The sequence below is a fragment of the Bidens hawaiensis genome, unplaced genomic scaffold (genome assembly GCF_021521415.1).
Source record: "Bidens hawaiensis isolate Kalapana, Puna unplaced genomic scaffold, B.hawaiensis_p1.1 tig00010432_1, whole genome shotgun sequence".
Taxonomy (NCBI): Eukaryota; Viridiplantae; Streptophyta; class Magnoliopsida; order Asterales; family Asteraceae; genus Bidens; species Bidens hawaiensis.
In genome coordinates this window covers 486,769-506,462 of record NW_027491794.1, presented here as the reverse complement: position 1 = coordinate 506,462, position 19,694 = coordinate 486,769, and the positions used below count along the sequence as shown (strand labels likewise).

Genomic DNA, 19,694 nt, shown 5'->3' with positions numbered 1-19,694 from the left:
CCCAAGTCATGGCAGGTAGACAAGAACATAGAGAAAATAACAAACATTGGGGCTATATGTGCAAAAATCAAATATGTTGTGGTCAATTGTTAATAATAATCTCTGGACCAACAAGTTGATGCCTGGCTAGGTCTTAGAACATGGCGCTATCCGCATTACTTTAGTTTCACATGCAATGTACTTGTGTGAATATGTGATGTGTTTCAAGTTGCATGCATTCTTAAGTTGTTCTTATGATTTAATGTTTACCTGGTCATTGCTTTATTTAAAACCATATAAACGCTTTTGAGTGTTTCGATGAAGAAACGGCTTATGCTTTATGATATTATTATCAATTTGGCTTTCTCCACTTTCTTTGAGGGCTTTATAATATGTTTTTCGTGAATGTTACAAAAAGTATTCAGTCATATCGTCTCTGTAAAGACTGGGTTTATTAACTCGATAGTAACGTTTGCTAATTGGATATGTAACTTTATCTTGATTGTTCATTGCTTTAACTTTTAATGCATAAATTGATGTTCCATACTAGTTTGGATTTTACTTGATGTTCAGCAGTTTGGTTACATCAAACATGGACCTAGTATAAGTGCATTATTTTATTTTGTCAACAACTAAAATCAAATGAACATGACAATTTAATGTACTTTAATACAATGCTGAAGAGGTAGGTCCCAGCAGAGCCCAGTTGGACCCGCAGGACTCACCTTGAAGAGAGACGTCTGCGCAGAAACCAACTGGATCCGCAGGACCCACCATGCTCAGAGACGTGACGTCCTTACGCGCAGTACGCAAGCTGTTCCCGCAGGAAATGCCTCCCAATGGTGAAGTACTCCGCCTGTTCCCGCAGCTGCGGATACAAGCCATCAGGGAAGGCCACCCGCGCAGCAAGGCTACACGCACAAGGCACTTAGCTCTCAATAATTCAGTTGTCACCTGAAGGAATGAGCAAAGCCGGGAACAATCCCGCACAAAGGCGGGAGGGGGAATACTCCCGCCCAAATAAGCCAGTCCGTACGATACGGGAAGATCTTTTGTACTGTACCTGACGAGGTATGGGCAAAAGATCTGACCAGAGATACGACAGCTCATTGACAACAGTATGGCGAGCAGCATGCTCTTGTACTGTGTCACTATTAGCCGCTGCCTACTCACCAACTCCTGTCATACCACGTGCATAGCCGGAAGTTGGTGGAAAAGGAATAGTACACAGCAGGCCTGGTCACTGTCAGCCGCTGCCTACCCACCAACTACCAGCATGGCACGTGCGTAGGCCACAGTTGGTAGAACAGGAATACTATTCAGCCGGCAATACCTTCTTGGAAACCTACCTTCGGCTATAAATACCCCAAATGGTATGATCATCTCATCTTATCATCTTATCATATACTATCTTGTATCTTACATATTATACCTGATATCTGCTCTAGCAATCTCTTAATATACACTTATATTCAAGAGCAATCTAGTCTGATTCTCACGCCGGAGGGTGGTCACAAGGAGGAACCCCCCCTTCTCAGTGACGAGCTCACGGTGTCTGTTTTGCAGGTTATCAGAAGAACCATCTTTGCCGGGTCTAACCCCTCGTGGGAAACATCTATTTAACCCCCAGATTACCCGTAATCTGCCCGGGGTAGATTTGTGTTTCTTCAAATACCAATAGTGCTATGAATATGACTCATATGAGAATATATAGACCGGTATACTTTAATGCATCATTCTTATCCTTGCTAGATGCTATTATACTCCTTATTCCTTAAGGAATTGAACAGAAAACTACGATATTGAGGTGGCAAACAGTCGGGTTGGATAGCGAGTAACTTTTTTAGGCTGAAACGAAACACTTTTCACAAAATATATAGTTTTCAATGGTTAGCGTGTCTTGAAAGTTTTTATCAGTTAAAAATACAGCCGTTCTCTTATATCTCATTTGTTTGTTGATATGCTAAACAAACAAGCATATACAACTCTTACTTTACTAATATAAATGAACGAACGTGACGTGTGTTCTTGTTTGTGTTAGCTCATTTAATTGAATGTAAAACAAAGTGGTCGTTTATGTTTGTTCGTTTATTAAATAAACAAACTTCCTGTCAAATGCTTCTAAGAATGCTCAGTTCATCTTGACCCATAACTATTTCTAACCTATTTCATTCTTTAATGTCATGTATTTTCCAGAAAGTAGACCTTTGTTTTTTTCTCCATGAAACTTATATACCATAGTACCATACTATGAAGTATGAAGTGTCAAGGCCCATGTGGCCCATCAAACCATGAGAGGTGTATACATAGAATTACAAGTTACAATTGAGTACCATCTTACTATATCTAATGACTAATATATACACTAAGCATTTATTTTATAATTATCATGTACTTCCAAGTGATAGATTGCATAGCTATAATGCAAGTGATTGGTATAGTAGCAAGTAACTATGACTCCGAGAGCATTGCGGAACTAGTAGGGATTTGGGGCCTGGGTCTGTTCTAGTCGTTTATTTATATATTTTATTTAAAGGGTATTATCGTCTTCTTTTAAAAGATGCGACTGACTTGGGACCTTGAGGTTATGTAGGCCTGATTCTATCCTTTCATCAGATAAGCGAGCTTCATGGACAAGTAGGACAAAATCGGCCAAATGTAGGGCTGGATGAGGCTCATATAAAAATTGGACCAACCTTTTGAAAAGATTATAAGTCGTTTACTTGATTAAAAAGATTTACGCGTAAAAGAGATGAGAGATTATAAATTCTTTACTTTAGTTGTCTATAAAGCTTATTAACTGTACATAGAGTAACTTTTCGCATTAAAGCTATCTTCTCCTCCCTCAGTTTTTCGAACCTAAAAATCTTAGCGCCTAGCGCTTTTTGAGTTTTTTTTTCTTTAACCTTTTTTATTTCTCTCTTTTGATTTCGTTTGGAACATTAGCTTGGTGCATTTACTCTTTTTTAGATTGGTTATTATTGGTCCCCCAGTCCCCAAATTGACATTTATTTAGCAGGCTCTTTATATAAGAGGTGGTGAGTGGACCCAAAGACCATTCACATGCTATGTGAGCTCACATATAAATTAATACAATATCATCCGACTTTGAGAGTTATTTTAAACTGGATTTTGTGAACAAAGTTGAAACCGGATTAAACCTAAACTGGTTTGGTTTAAAACAGACGTAAGATAGGAACCGGATCATATTTGCACGCTATGGGAATTGAACACTTGATCACCAAATTCACACCCAAATTATCTTGTCATCCCATCAAAATGGAAATGGCATATGACACATGTTCTAGTTGCATGAAGAGGTGAAAAGAAATAATTGAATAAATTTGGGTACGTGAAAATATAGAAAGTATTTATATATTTGATCCATGCATGATTACTTTGTTATGAATTTTTTTTTTCAGATTACATATATATTAAATAGTAAGCTTTAGAAATGATTTTTATTTATAATTTAGCTTAGGTGTTGTTACACACAACTTTCTTCCTGCACATACAAAAATACTCCCACATGAAAAATGCCTTCTATCATGCCTTTTGCTATGAATTATTTGCCACCAAAATATTTCATACATCATAAATCAAAAATTACACTCACAATATATAATACAAATATATATTATAGAACTTTCTCATTCCATCCATCATCTCCATCTCTATAATTTAACAAAAAAACACACTTTTCTCTAATATTTGATTATCTTATAAAAACCTTCCACATCCTATACTCTATATAATTTTTTTATTAATTCTTTCTCTTTCTTTCACATACAATCACAACTACTAACTATTTTGTCTTATTATATTAACAATAAACAACCCATATTGAAATATCTATTGGCGTAACACAAGATAACATAATTATAAATGTGCACCTATAAGTACTAAAATTAGCCATAAACAAGGTTCTATACCCGCGCCTTGCATCGCACGGGCATGCTTGACTCTCTAACATCGATTAGAATGGATAACAATATTACATACAACAAAGCAAGTCAATCATTTTCCGACACTGCTTTAATTTCTTTGACTCCTTTACCTTATTCATGTACCCGTTTTCTACATGCTCCTTTTTCAACCAATGCAGCCTCGAACACTTGCTTCACTTTGTGCAATTGGCTTCTTAAATATAGCTTCTAAGTCAAAGTCAAACTCTGCTTATGTAACCTGCAAAACAAACAACAAATGAAAAAATGTTAAAATGCAACAAACAGGTTGGTGCTACTTACTCATAATACATTTAAAGGTGGCATATTTGGTTAGAATGTCACATGTTCATGAGTAATGACCTGCAATCTCTTTTGTGTTCTTGCCAAATAACACAGGTCATAGTATTAAACATGTTATGTGTTCGTCTGATCCCATCCAAAGTCAATTAAAAAATGGTGCGGTAGAGGGCAAACAACAACCAAAAAAACCACATGAACACAACTTTAACTACACCATTAAAAAAACCAGTAACTACATAATTTATGCATCTGATCTCAATTTTAAAGAAACTAACATATTAAAATAACAATGCAAACACAATAACAAAACATAATCATTTTAGCTTCTAAGCAAGTACGCAACACGAACTCGCATACAATATCTACCTGTCCATCCTTGTAATATCCATTTCGTGTCTTCATCAAACACGAAATCTTTATGTTGCCCAGCCCGCTTAGAAAGCGGAGAACAAAAAATAAGAATGTTTACTCATTAGATGCAACTGAACGGATTCGTTTTTGGTTTTAGATTGAACCAAAAAGTGACACTGTATTAAAACTGTTATTGGATATTAGTAAAGAAGAAACTAGAAAAATCACATTTGTTATTAGCTTTCAACCAGATTCACATATTATGAACCGCAACCAAACTATAAATCACATAATGAATTCAGTTTTCGGTTCAGTCTTAGAACAAACTCGGTTCGATCTTTAACAAAATTCAGTTTCGGTTAAAGACTGAACCGAAACCTAGTTTATAATTACATCTATAATAGTATTATCCACAACATACACAAACATGAGCAAAACAAAGTCTGATTATGACGAAGCATAAACCAAATTAGGGCAAAACAGGGTCGAATTATGAAGCCTTGCAGGTCTAAGCAGATTACATAATTTAAAGCAACACATATACATTGTAGAAACATATAAGGCTAGAGACGGCTTCGAATAAAGCAACATTTTAACAACACTTAATTAAAACCAAAATAATACCATCAACATATATGATATCAACATGACTCAAATTAACAATAAATTTCAATACCCTATCAAAGAATTTTTAAACCCAGCATCAAAGCCTTTCAAATAAACATGCCATGTAAAGTGTTAAACAAGACGCAACTACAACACACAAGTTAAGTTAAAATGTGTTAATTTTTCATGTTTAGTTAGCCAATATTATTTGAGTGTTTTAACCCTCTGAGTTAAAGGTTTTGCATCTCCCTTTTATCTTAATTCTGCAATATAATTTGTAAAACTACTAAAGCCTAAGCCCTAAATTAGGTTCCAAAAACATGGCAATAGAACATCTACAAACCCTAATTAACTTCTATTTATCCTGCCAACATATTTGTAAGAACACCTCCAAATCATACCAAGTTTTTATCATACTGAAACAGAGAGATATATACGAGAAGTACTTGTTGCAACTTTTGTCTTTGATTTGCTTAAGAGGTAATGGAGAAGACCGATAAACCCTACTTGAGAGTTTTATAAAAGAGGCAGGAAGATGAGCGGGAGAAGAGATGAGATGGGCGGGTGAATGGCGATGTTAAGATAGGGGCGCTACATTGGCTTTTTAAATATAAAAAGTTACTGTACCATGTCTTCAATATATAGAGTTAGAGCATTCTAATCCTGTTCCCTATCCCTACTTTCATATATATCATATAATTACACTAAAAAACACTAAATTTCTCTTTCCTGTTCAATTAAATAATATTTTTATACCTTTTTTATTACAGTTTTCTCTCTCCACCCTATAATTTACACTCACAATCCCACCCTATAATTTACAAACTCTCCTCACATAATTTTAGAGGATGGGTTGGGAATGCTATTAGGGTATAGAAACAGGGGATTGGATGGAGTCTATTTTTACAAGATTTTTTTAAATTTTAAAGTTAATGAGTGTTTTGATGGAAGGAATGGGAATGCTCTAAGGTGATTCTAATAGACACAAAAATCATGGTAGAGAGGCTACATAACCGGTCGGATTGAGTCATTTCAACCATGTCTCTGTAAATGGTTAGCTACATTGACCGACAAACCAAATTAGATGATTAGGATTATTCAAAAAGCTCATGGTCTTTGAAAGAAAAGATTGATTTGTAAACGAGCCACGCTCGAGCCAGGGCTCATGCTTGTTTATTAACATTTAGCGTTGCAAATCTATTCCATGGCATGAAAAAATTCATATAACTTATAATTATTTATATATAATTATATATACACATTAATTTATGCTTCAATCCTTATATTAAAAATGGCTCCGGTTATCAACACACCCTCTAACTTATCCACACACATTTTCAAATGGGTTTCCATACAATCATATGTAAGATGTGTGAGTTTTGAAAGGGTACATAAATAACATATCCCTTTTAAAAATCTGAGTAAACAGTCCATTCGATACACAATCTTAGTTATAAAAAGAAAACATGTACTACATTAATGTCTATGTCACACGACCATCAAAAGTTTGCGCCTTGCGTAGGTTATGAAGTTAAGCGAGAGGCTTACATTCAATTGGGTCTAAAGTTGACATGTCACATTTATTGTCCCCATTCCCCAAATATCATCACCTACTCAACTTACCATATTTAACTTTTAAATTTATACTAATAAATAGTTAAATAGTACACAAACTAAAACAGAAAGCTTTCACTAGGTTTGAACTTTGAACAATTGAATCGTCAAACTAAAAACTAGACGATTAAACCTAAGATCATGCATAATGGGCGTCTTCAGCCTAAAAAACGCCCAAAGAGCTCCGGCACACCAACCCCCGAGGCGTCTTAGGCTGGTTTTGGGTTGGGAGTGTTTCATGCGTAGTGGGCATCTTCAGCCTAAAAACACCCAAAGTCCCCAGACACACTGGCCCCCCGAGGCGTCTTAGGCTTGTTTTGGGTTGAAGGCGTTTCATACAACACACATTTCCCGCTATTTATTCAACCAATTATGTTTTTTCCTCACAAACTTCAACCAATCAAATCTTTTTCTTAAAAATATAAAAAAAATACTGATTGGGTAATAACTAAGTGTGCTATATCTACATTCTACGATCTACTACTTCCTTAAAAACTCTTATGATGACGTGACGTTACATGACACAAAACGCTTCCTTATAGGCTCCATAGGACACTTGATTGAACTTTTCCTATATTATTTAACAAAATTTATATGCACCTAAACTTGGGAACAAAAGGAACAAACACCAATGCCTTCATAATACACAGAGACAAACAGTAGTAGGCATAGAGATACAATTACCCACATCGAGATGTTAATTAAAAATTAATATTCAAAAACCAAAAAAATAAACCATTAAAAATAAACATTTTCCCGGTAAAACTTTATAAAATTAATAATATCACTTTATAAAAAAGTAAACCGGATTAATGTTTATCTTTATGATTATTTCCTATTTCCCAATATTAATATCACGGACTCCAAATTCCCCATAAACGCCAATTAAACAACCCTTTCACGTCCGGCATCACCTTTCTCGCCGGAGAACCTCTAACCACCGACGTCGCATCCGTTTCCGGCGACGGCGGCGACTCCTCTGCCACGTCATCTAGCTCCCCCGCATATTCTTCAGCTAATGCGACGTCGTACGTCGGCGAAACCGAAACCTCCGGCAGCGGTGGCGGCGGAAGAGTTAAGGTTTTTCCGGCGAGCTTCCGGTGACTCGGTTTCTTAGGTTTCCGGCCGCGGCAGTTAACCTGTTCAGTACTGGTAAGGTTTTCTTCAAACGCTTCGATTACTTGATGAATTAGCTCACGGTTCGCTGACGTGTCCCACCGGAACCAGTAGTTGGTGTAGCAGTCGAAGCAATCGCAGTCGAATACCGGAGATTTGTGTACGGCCGATGACTTGTTATTATTATTCTTCTTATTGTTGTTGTTGTTATCGGATGACCTAGGGTTTGTGGATTTGATTGAACGAGTTATCATGTAGGCTAACACTTGACGGTCTTCGAGTGAGAGAGTAACGGCTAAGGTGACAATCGCCGCCGGAAGGAGGTTTAAGACGGCGAGAGAGTCGCCGGCCGGAAATGACGCCGGAGAAGGTGAGACTTTGCCTTTGTTGTTTCTCATCTTCATGTTTAGTGAGGGTTTGTGAGTGAGTGAGTGAGTTGGACATAAAAGAGATGATTTATTATTGAAGAAACACTAACCGGACCCCGGACAGGTTACTGGTAACCTGGGGGTTGGAGAGATGTTTCCCACGAGGGGTTAGACCCTTGGAAGATGGTTCTTCTGATAACCTGCAAAACAGACACCGTGAGCTCGTCACTGAGAAGGGGGGGGGTTCCTCCTTGTGACCACCCTCCGGCGTGAGAATCAGACTAGATTGCTCTTTAAATATAAAAGTATATTAAGAGATTGCTAGAGCAGATATCAGGTATATTATGATGATAATGTAGTAAGGTATGATAAGATGAGATGGTCATACCATTTGTGGTATTTATAGCCGAAGGTAGGTTTCCAAAGAGGTATGGCCGGCTGCAACAGTGTTCCTGTTCCACCAACAGTAGCCTACGCACGTGCCCTGCTGGTAGTTGGTGGGTAGGTAGCGGCTGATAGTGACCAGGCCTGCTGTATACTATTCCTGTTCCACCAACTGACGGCTATGCACGTGGTATGGCAGTAGTTGGTGAGTAGGCAGCGGCTAATAGTGATACAGCACAGGAGCATGCTGCTTGCCATACTGTATCAGTGAGCTGTCGTATCTCTGATCAGATCTTTCGCCCATACCTCGTCAGGTACAGTAAAAGATCCTTCAGTATACGGACTGGCTTATTTGGGCGGGAGTATTCCCCCTCCCGTCTCTGTGCGGGATTGCTCCCGGCTTTGCTCATTCCTTCAGGTGACACTGAATGATCGAGAGCTAAGTACCTTGTGCGTGTAGCCATGCTGCGCGGGTGGCCTTCCCTCATGGCTTGTATCCGAGGCTGCGGGAACAGGCGGAGTCCTTCACCATGGGAGGCATTTCCTGCGGGAACAGCTTGCGTACTGCGCGTAAGGACGTCACGTCTCTGAGCATGGTTGGTCCTGCGGATCCAGTTGGTCTCTGCGCAGACGTCCCTGTTTAAGGTGAGTCTTGCGGGTCCAACTGGGCTCTGCTGGGACCTACCTCTTCAAGTCCCCCCAGTCCAATGTTCTTCTCATGAGTGTTTAATAAAGTGAGGTGAACTTTTGGACTTGAGCAAAGGGTTTTGAAAAGGGTTTTGTAAGGTTTTCCATGGGGATTCTTTCCGCGGAAGTCCTTGTCACTTGCAGAAATTCCCGAGTTTCCTGCTTGGTCTTTGGGTATGATGCGGGTAGGTCTGTAACCTCCTCGCAAGTCAGGAGCATTGAGTCCCAGTTGTATGTATTTTCCATGAGGTTTTGGTAGTTTTGAACATAGTGATCAATTATGTTAAGACCACCAATTCCATCCTGGAGCTTCAAACAACGTAGTTCTCGATGTTCCCGCTATGCGGGGATGTTATTTCCGTTTCCGCAAGCATTGCCCAGAAGATCCTTCTTGGTTTCAATTCCCAGCGGAGCGTTAGGTATGTGAAGGGTTTTGCCTTAACACTGTACCTGCGCTCGTCTTACGGTTACTTTACTTCCAAGGTATTCCTGGCGTCAATTCCCTGCGGGTGCTAGGTATGTGAAGGGTTTTGCCTTTACACTGTACCCGCACCCGTCTTATAGTTACTTGGTTGCCGAGGTACTTGGCTTCAATTCCCTGCGGGTGCTAGGTATGTGAAGGGTTTTGCCTTAACACTGTACCCGCATCCGTCTTACGGTTACTTGTTCACCAAGGTTTTCTTGGCTTCAATTCCCTGCGGGTGCTAGGTATGTGAAGGGTTTTGCCTTAACACTGTACCCGCAGCCGTCTTACGGTTACTTGTTTGCCAAGGTTTATTTGGCTTCAATTCCCTGCGGGTGCTAGGTATGTGAAGGGTTTTGCCTTAACACTGTACCCGCATCCGTCTTACGGTTACTTGCTTGCCAAGGGGTAAGGGGTATTTTCCCGCTTACTTTTTAATATTTTCGAATTTTGAATTTTGAAATTCGAAGAGTTGGTGAAAAGATAAGTCCAAACCTCTGAAACGTCGTGCGACGGTTTCTTCTGACTGTGTCAGGACGTGCAGGAAGTTATGTTGACGTGACAGAACATGGTCATTCCAGACGCCTTTTCAGGCGCGTGGGCGTGATTTTTCGGGCGCGTGGCCGCGAAATTACTGGCACACGTCCTTTCTACAGCTGTTGCCAGCTTGCTTTTTGCCACGTGTCATAGTTTCATTGCACCGTCGATTTCTCTCTCCTCCGCATTAAATTCACCGCATTAATTGCGATTAGTATATAAAGGGGGAGAGGCCTCTTTGTAATCCACACTTTCACCTCTCTTCTTCTTCTTCTTCTTCTTAGTGATTTCCGGCAAATACTCCCCTTTTTCAGGCAAGCATTTTCCCGAAATCACTCTTCTTTCTGCAAAAATGTCTTCTCATGATGCTGAAGCTGTAGCCGACGATAGGAGTACTGCTGGCGAATGCCAGTGTGCTCTACCTGTCGATCAGTACCAGTACGTCGTCAGGAAGTTCATGCTCGAGTCTCTCGAGCCTGAGTTTCCTGAACCCCATCAGACTGTGTACGATGCCCCCAGAGGCAAGATCGGGGTATATGCTGCATTCTTTGTTTATGGGAATCTTAGGTTCCCATTGACAAAGTTTGTGTACCGTGTCCTGGAGAGGCACGGGGTGCACCTGACCGAGGTGCATCCGATGGCGATTGCCAAGGTCCGGCACTTCGAGTGGGTGTGTCGGATTCTGGGTATTGAGCCCTACGTGGACCGCCTGATGACCTTCTATACTTGGAGGTGCGTCCAGGGGTGGTACACCCTGACAACCCGTATCAAGGGTTTGAAGATCTGCGTGACCGAGCGCAGTCTTCGATCGTGGAAGCGAGAGTTCTTCTACATCTCTGCCCGCGCCATCCCCATTGCTATGAAGTTCAAGAAGGGTCAAGCGCTTCCGAGCCTTCACGCTTCCAGCTACCAGGAGGCGGAATGGTTCGCGAAGATATCCCGGGTCCAATCTCCGGTTTACCGGTTTGCGGAGTCCGGGATGGTGCTGCTGGGGATGAGCCGGGTATGGAAGGATGCGTCCCGGTTTCCCATCCTTCTTGAATACGGTTTGAACTCTATTCCTTATGGTATGTCTTGTCTTTCTTGCTGATATTAGTTAATTTTCTAACTGTTTCTTTTTCTTTCAGAGGGGAATAATTTGGAGTCGCTCCTGTTCCCGCGGGAAGCTGACAGTCCCGTGCGGGTGGGCACTCGTGCTCTGGACGACAATGAGTTGCCCATCTTGGAGCAAACGGCGGATAGGTTTGTGGAGGTCTATCCGCCAGGCCAAGAGATCCTGAGCCACCGGCGGCTAGGTAAGGAGATATTCTATCCTGAACCCCTCAATGCTGTACCCGTTGCTGGAAATCCTTACATCCTGTCTTCTTCTGAGGAATCCGCAGATGGTCCTCCCCTTGTGCGGAAGAAGAAGGCTGCTGCCGGCGTGAAGGGGAAGGAGAAGGCCTCCACAGCTGATCCAGTGGTTCTCTCTGACTCGGAGTCAGATAGTGAAGAGGTGGCGGGGATGCCCGGTGGTGAGGAGACCACTGCTCCGGAGGCTACGACCGTTACCTCCGGAGATCCAACGAAGACGACGGTGACCGGTACCAAGAGGCCGGCTCCATCGGGTTCCTCCCCGTCCGTACGTTTAGGGTCAAGAAAACCCGTAAGTACAATCATAATGTCTTTGCAGATTTATCACTATAAATTCATCTAACACTTTCTTCTTTGTGCAGGGGTGGGTGTTGACGCATTCCGGGGTGAAGCGCAGGGGAGTATCCCCCCGCCAATGACGGTAGGCTCGGTCAGCCTTCCTGAGGCGTCGACCCAGGCGGCTGCGCCTGCATCCGCTGGTCCAGTTGCTCATTCCTTTGAGCCAACTGTTCCGGCAGAGATGACGTCACCGCCGGCTGTGAGTGCGATTTTTACAGCATCCTTCACAGAGCCGGCGGTTACTGCTGCTGCCTACGAGGCGGCGACCGCGGCGGCGACCACAACGGCGGCCTCGGCGGCTGCCACCATGCCCGCGCCACCGGCACCGATGGCCGGACCATCAGGTACGCGCAGGGCTTCCCGCCGATCTTTGCCACCTTCCCGTCTGCCTGACCTGTTGGATGGATTTCCTTTAGGTTCAGGTGATGGGTTTGGCGGCTATCGGCCTGTCATTGACCCTACAGGTGCGTAGGGTTCCTTTCTTTTCTCTTGTTTTTTATCATCTTTTCCTTACTGCCTTTGTTTCTTTTGCAGTGTCAGATTCCAATGAAGTGTATGTTCCGCGATGGAACATACGCCGAGGAACAACCCTTCGCACACCTGTGGAGTGCGTGGACTGGGCTCGCCACGCTGCTCCTCCGGGTGCGTTGGGGGAAGCCATGGTTAGCTACCAGGAGGGTAGGCTAACTAATGAGCTTCGGGTTCTCCAGGCCCGGATGCAGCCGCGCGTCGAGCTGCTTTGTCGTGAAAACGACAAGTTGAAAGCAGCTCGCGCCAAGGACATATCTGAGGCGCGTGCTCTTCGGGAGGAGAACCAACAGCTGGCGGCAGCTGCCGCCGACAAGGAGAAGGCCTTCAAGGCCCTCGAGGTTGAAGTTCAGGCGCGACTCGAGGCCCGCTCCAAGGCTGCCCAAGCTGTGAATGAACAGCTTCGGCTGGCCAGGGACACTGCGCGAAACGCAACCGAGAGGGCTGCCAAGGCTGAAGCCGTTGCTGAGCCTTTGCGTGTGGAGAATGAGGAGCTCAAGGCCAAATTAGAGGCTCTCCAACGCGCTCATGATGCCTTGGCAATGGAAGATGCCAAGAAACTCCAGGAAATCCTGGACCAGAGGGGGGTGCTTGACCACACCGAGCGGAAACTTAAGGGCGTCGAAGAGGCTGCCTCAAAGGAAGTTTTACTTGCCAACCTTAACAAGAGCGAAGCCGAACGCGCCCATAACGAAGCTCAAGCTGCCCTCCAATGGCTTCTTCGAGAAGCGTTGCCTCAGGTATGTTTAGTTTTATCTTCACGCTTTTCTTTTGTAAGAAAAGGTTCTAATACTTGTATTTTTTCTTTGTAGGTTGTGCGTCGGGTCTTTTCAGAGACCTCTTACGATGATGCTATGACCGCAGCCCTCAACGCTTCTCATGAGGATGGGGAAAAGGCCGGCTTCTTGCTTGGTCTAGGGTTTGTTGAGAAAGGCGTCCCGCCTTCCAACTTCCCTTTGTTCAATGTGGATACCGAAGCCATTTATGACCAAGCATTGAACCAATACGCCGCCTTCCCGCATCCAGTGGTGGAGAAGGTGGACGAAGTGGCTGCTGCTGATGATGGGTTAACTGTCCTCAAAGCGTTCCTCGAACCACCCCGTTCTTCTGACGGAGCGGGTCCAAGTGGAAGCGGCCCTGAAGCTTGATCCTGAAGATCCCTTCCCATTGCTAAGATAGACTTGTATAGTTTTTTTTCTTTTAGGCGGGTAGTTACCCGGCCATTCTTGTAATATATTCTTGAAATATTAATCTTTTTGCGTATAAGATTGTAATTTCCTTCTTTGGGTTCCTTGCTTTATAAACTTATGTCTTGCATACTTAGTTTAAATTAGCAATTTTCCAAGTGTTTAGAATAAGAACCTTTGAACGTGGTTGATAGTGGGTTAAAGTTTCGCTTCCTCCTTCGTGATTGTGCGGGTAGAACCGTCACTTGCACTTGGTAGGATGGCTAAACTTTAACTTATATCTGACCTGCGTGTAGGTTTTCCTTTTCGAAATTTCTAAGGCATTAAGAATAGTTGACCTTTGAACGTGGTTGATAACAGGAAGTCTTGCTTCCTCTTTCGTGATTGTGCGGGTAGAACCGTCACTTGCACTTAGTAGGATGGCAAAACTTTACCCTTATCTGACCTGCGTGTAGGTTTTTCTTACCTTTTGAGGATAAGTTAACCTTTGAACGTGGTTGATAATAGGTGTGAAGTTTTGCTTCCTCTTTCGTGATTGTGCGGGTAGAACCGTCACTTGCACTTAGTAGGATGGCAAAACTTTACCCTTATCTGACCTGCGTGTAGGTTTTTCTTACCTTTTGAGGATAAGTTAACCTTTGAACGTGGTTAATAATAGGTGTGAAGTTTTGCTTCCTCTTTCGTGATTGTGCGGGTAGAACCGTCACTTGCACTTAGTAGGATGGCAAAACTTTACCCTTATCTGACCTGCGTGTAGGTTTTTCTTACCTTTTGAGGATAAGTTAACCTTTGAACGTGGTTGATAATAGGTGTGAAGTTTTGCTTCCTCTTTCGTGATTGTGCGGGTAGAACCGTCACTTGCACTTAGTAGGATGGCAAAACTTTACCCTTATCTGACCTGCGTGAAGGTTTGTCACGTTGCTGGGTTCGTGCGGGTAGGACCGCCTTCCCATGCAATGACGACGTAATTATGCGGTGAAAACCGGCATATTAGTTCAGAAAAGTATAAATGTAAAATCATCAGCTTCGGTGTTCTTAAAGAGAATCATTTCCATTAGAAGTGGCTCTTGGCCTTTTTCTTTACAAATTGGAATTGATTTACATGCAGACTGTGTAAATGAGCTCCCTTCCATGTTGGGATGGGAGTGCCATCGAGCCGATACGCACCTGGTTCGGGATCTCGTTCTTTACGCAGCATGTAGTCTCGATTTTGAAGCTGGAATTGATTCGTGTTTTCCCCAGCTGGGGTTCTATACGCACTCGCCTGCTCAGCCTTTATTACGCCACGAGGTGCGCGAGCGTCCCATCTCTGACAAATGCTTCGACCATATCTTTTACATCTATGCATTCTTCAGTGTTGTGGCCCTTTGTCTTGTGAAAGTCACAGTATTTACTCCGATCAGCATCGTGACGATGTCGGATTATTGGAGGCTTTGGCCATGGGAGCTCTTCAGTGGCGAATATCTCAGTGACGCTTTTGGTGAGTGGCGTCCATCTGGAGTTCCGGTGCGATTGTACATTATCCCTTCCGCCCAACCGATGTTGCAAGCCGGATGAGGTGTCAAAGTTTACCCTTGACTGCCAAATGCCTAGCTTTCGTTTTTTATTTAGTCGGGTGGTGAGGACGTTGTCTTCTCTCGTCCTCTGGGTGTAGAGGTTTGTGCTCTGTGGGAGATCTCTACCCAGTTGCTTCTCTGTTTCCGCATAGCGTTTTGCTGCTGTCATGATGCCATCCCATGTGGATGGCATGCCATCTTTACCCGTTAGGGTGCGGATGAGCTCTGGGTCATGCGCGCCCTGGATGAAGGCAGCGCGAACAAGATCTTCGCTGATATTGCCCAAACTTAGCTTCTTTGAGTTGAAGCGAGTGATGAAGTTTGGCAGAGATTCATCTTCCTCTCGTATGCATTTGAGGATTGTCCATTGCTCCTCGGTATACTTTCGTTGCTGGCTGAAGTGTTGGCTAAACTTCTGTTGGAAGTCTGCCCAGTCGTAGATGTGGTTGACCGGTAGACGATCGAACCATGCTCTAGCAGCCCCAACCAGCGTCATTTGGAACATGTAACACCACGTGGGTTCCGTCCAATTGCTGACGGTTGCCCTTGCTATGAACCTGTTCAAATGATCGTCTGGATCAGATATACCGTCATATGTGCCTATGTTGGGCATTTGTTTGGCACTCTTTGGGGCGATTGCCTCAGCAATGTCCCTTGCAAATTTGGACGTTCCTTCATTTGCAACGTTTGGTCTGAACGTTTTAGAGAAGTCTTGTGGACTTCCACCTGTGCTTTTTGGTTTGAAGGCTTGTCCAAAATGCCTTTTCGGTTGGGATTCCGTTTCTTTACGCTTCCCTTTTGCCCTATGGCGAGGGTTCGCGTCGGAGTCGGATTCCTCCGAGTCATCCTCCCAGTATTCGAATTCGTCGGCCTGTTGCACGGAACGCAAGCGTTCGTCCAACTCAGCCTGGAATTCCTTTTGTCGTGCCTCCGCCCATGCCTTAACTTCATCGAGAGTCTGGCGGGGGAGTCTTCGTTTCTCAAACTGGGTATCGGTGGATCCCAGTAGGCGATCATTTACTGCACTTGCCCCAGCTTTGGTAAGTGGGGTAGTGTTTGTAAAATTTACTTCACTTGCCCCGGCTTCGGTCGCCGGGGTAGTGTTTGTAAAAACTGTGTTGCCGGTGTTCATCCCAGTAGCTGGGGTTGTGGTTACCGGAATTTCTCTAACCATCTTTGTAGAAGTTTGAAAAAACTGGAGAAAAATAAAGTTCTAGCTTTATGCACGGATGGCGCCAATGAAGAAACACTAACCGGACCCCGGACAGGTTACTGGTAACCTGGGGGTTGGAGAGATGTTTCCCACGAGGGGTTAGACCCTTGGAAGATGGTTCTTCTGATAACCTGCAAAACAGACACCGTGAGCTCGTCACTGAGAAGGGGGGGTTCCTCCTTGTGACCACCCTCCGGCGTGAGAATCAGACTAGATTGCTCTTTAAATATAAAAGTATATTAAGAGATTGCTAGAGCAGATATCAGGTATATTATGATGATAATGTAGTAAGGTATGATAAGATGAGATGGTCATACCATTTGTGGTATTTATAGCCGAAGGTAGGTTTCCAAAGAGGTATGGCCGGCTGCAACAGTGTTCCTGTTCCACCAACAGTAGCCTACGCATGTGCCCTGCTGGTAGTTGGTGGGTAGGTAGCGGCTGATAGTGACCAGGCCTGCTGTATACTATTCATGTTCCACCAACTGACGGCTATGCACGTGGTATGGCAGTAGTTGGTGAGTAGGCAGCGGCTAATAGTGATACAGCACAGGAGCATGCTGCTCGCCATACTGTATCAGTGAGCTGTCGTATCTCTGATCAGATCTTTCGCCCATACCTCGTCAGGTACAGTAAAAGATCCTTCAGTATACGGACTGGCTTATTTGGGCGGGAGTATTCCCCCTCCCGCCTCTGTGCGGGATTGCTCCCGGCTTTGCTCATTCCTTCAGGTGACACTGAATGATCGAGAGCTAAGTACCTTGTGCGTGTAGCCATGCTGCGCGGGTGGCCTTCCCTCATGGCTTGTATCCGAGGCTGCGGGAACAGGCGGAGTCCTTCACCATGGGAGGCATTTCCTGCGGGAACAGCTTGCGTACTGCGCGTAAGGACGTCACGTCTCTGAGCATGGTTGGTCCTGCGGATCCAGTTGGTCTCTGCGCAGACGTCCCTGTTTAAGAATATTATTATTATATTAATAATATTAATATAATAATAATAATATTATTATTATTAATTTAATAAATAATAATATAATCTTAAGGTTAGGGTAACTAGGACAATTGTCGGTTTGAATCTCGAATCTAGTTGGGTTTTCGTCTCATCATGTGATGCATTAGAGAATTCTGCTATTGTAGTGGCACACAGTGACGGATCCAGAAAATTTAGCCAGTGGGTGCCAAAAAAAAGTTAAACCCAGAACTCGTCAATTTGGGTCGGGTAAACTAAAACGGGTCGAGTAAAAAAATTTACATTAAACAACTACGTATAGATATGTAAACAAGAAATTTCATTAAAGATAAACAAAATACATATTACAATTGTCCTCTACGTGATTTCATCTTTTGAAAACGGTCAATTACAGCTTAATTCGTAACACTTAAACGGTCAATTACGGCTACATTCGTAACACTTAAAGGTCCATTAAGGCAATACTTTCTTCGTATCCCGTATCTCGTCTCTTTGATTAGGGTGATAATCTAAAAGTTTTTTCTATCGATAAGACCCCACGGAAGATTATCTAGATCAACTAAACTTGGTCCAGTAGATGGTGTTTTTCGTTTCAGAGACATAAATCTTTTCATAGTTGTCATAGCTAAAAGCTCTTATTGTACAAATAAAATGGATTACAAAGTTAAATAGTGTAGAACTCTAAAAACCAATAATAATAAACGGTACACTCATAGAATGAATAAATTAGAAAGCTAGAAACCAAATAATCATTCACCACATGACAACAAAGATCACATGTCTGTTGAATTTGAAGAAAAGGGCGTTATTTTTTTAAACAGAAGATCGAAGCGGGTTACTGGACATGCGGGATTCAAATACAAAAGAAATAAATTAACCATGAACCATGAATGTTTGTTTTATGTTAGAATAAAAACAAGAATTCAAAATCACAATTTACAAATAAACCAGACGTGAGACGTCAGACGTGAACCCGCCGGCACCCTAATATGTTCGTCTCTCACTCATTCCAAATTTCCAATTAAAGTGGTTAGAACAATTAAGTAATATGGGCTTAATTGTTATTATTTATAACAAAATTAAATTTGGGCTTAAAAAGTTTGGGGCACTAAAAAATTATGAGTGGGTCATTAAAATTTTTTTGGATGGGGCACTTAGGTCTTTAGACCTAAACACTGGATCCGCCCCTGGTGGCACAACAACTATCAAGTGGCAATCGACGATATGGTTTCTCGGGAACGCCTAAGTAAAACTCTGAAGCCAGTGTGGACCCCGTTAAGACAACATAGTCCGGCCAGAGTTGGGCGACGGAGCTCTCCAATTTGGGGAGTGTGCTGACCTGAAAAACACAAGAAAGTTGCTTGTGTTTAGGATACTACACTCCTCAAATTTGGAGAGTCATGTTGCCCCGTTCTGGCTAGACTATGTTATATTAACCTGGCTTATGCTGGCTTCAGAGTTTGGCTTGGGCGTTTCCATGAGAAACTATATTGTCGGCTGCCAATTAATAGTCTTCGTGCCGCCACAAGAGCAAAACACTTTGACGTAACACATGGTGGGACGAAAACTTGGGTGAGCTCGGGATTCGAACTGACAACCTTGCAAAAGACCTAGCTCAAATTCTTCGTTGTCATAATCCACCAAAACTAACACAAGTGTGGATCGAAATTGGCTATTCATTAAAGAACCATAGTCTCCTACCAATAAGTCACAAATGGAGATCGTGTTATTTATTGTTATTTTTATTATTAGTACTATATTTTATTAATAAATAATATTATTTTCTTCAGGTTAGGGTAATTACCATCAGCGGGTCTTCGGGCGGGTGAGTTTTCTTCAGAACTGGAGATAACTTGAAGGCGCTTAAAGGCTTCGTACGGCTGGATTGGGTCAGCAGACGGTGATCTTTTATCATTTGGTCACCCCGTATAAAATACCTAGGCATTTTATGTTTGTTGAAAGTTAAAAAAAAGTAAGTAGGACCAATTGCCCTTATATCAACATCATAATGTACACAATTGTACTACACCTTCAGTCACTATAAGTCTATAATAATAGTCAAGCAATATGTCAAACATGAACAATTGTACTTAAAAGTTAATAATAATAGGGTCATAGTCATGGACTATGAATCTTCATTTTGACCTCCTATGTATATATCAAATAGTGTAAATCATATTTATGACACGTCCCGTCT

General features: G+C 42.7%; 1 protein-coding gene across 1 annotated transcript; it reads right to left on the bottom strand.

Annotated features, from left to right (window-relative positions):
- Positions 1–7,651: 7,651 nt before the first annotated feature.
- LOC143535216 (uncharacterized) lies at positions 7,652–8,317 on the bottom strand. Its single transcript, XM_077029533.1, has one exon. The coding sequence runs from the start codon at positions 8,315–8,317 to the stop codon at positions 7,652–7,654; it is 666 nt and encodes a 221-aa protein (XP_076885648.1).
- Positions 8,318–19,694: the final 11,377 nt, after the last annotated feature.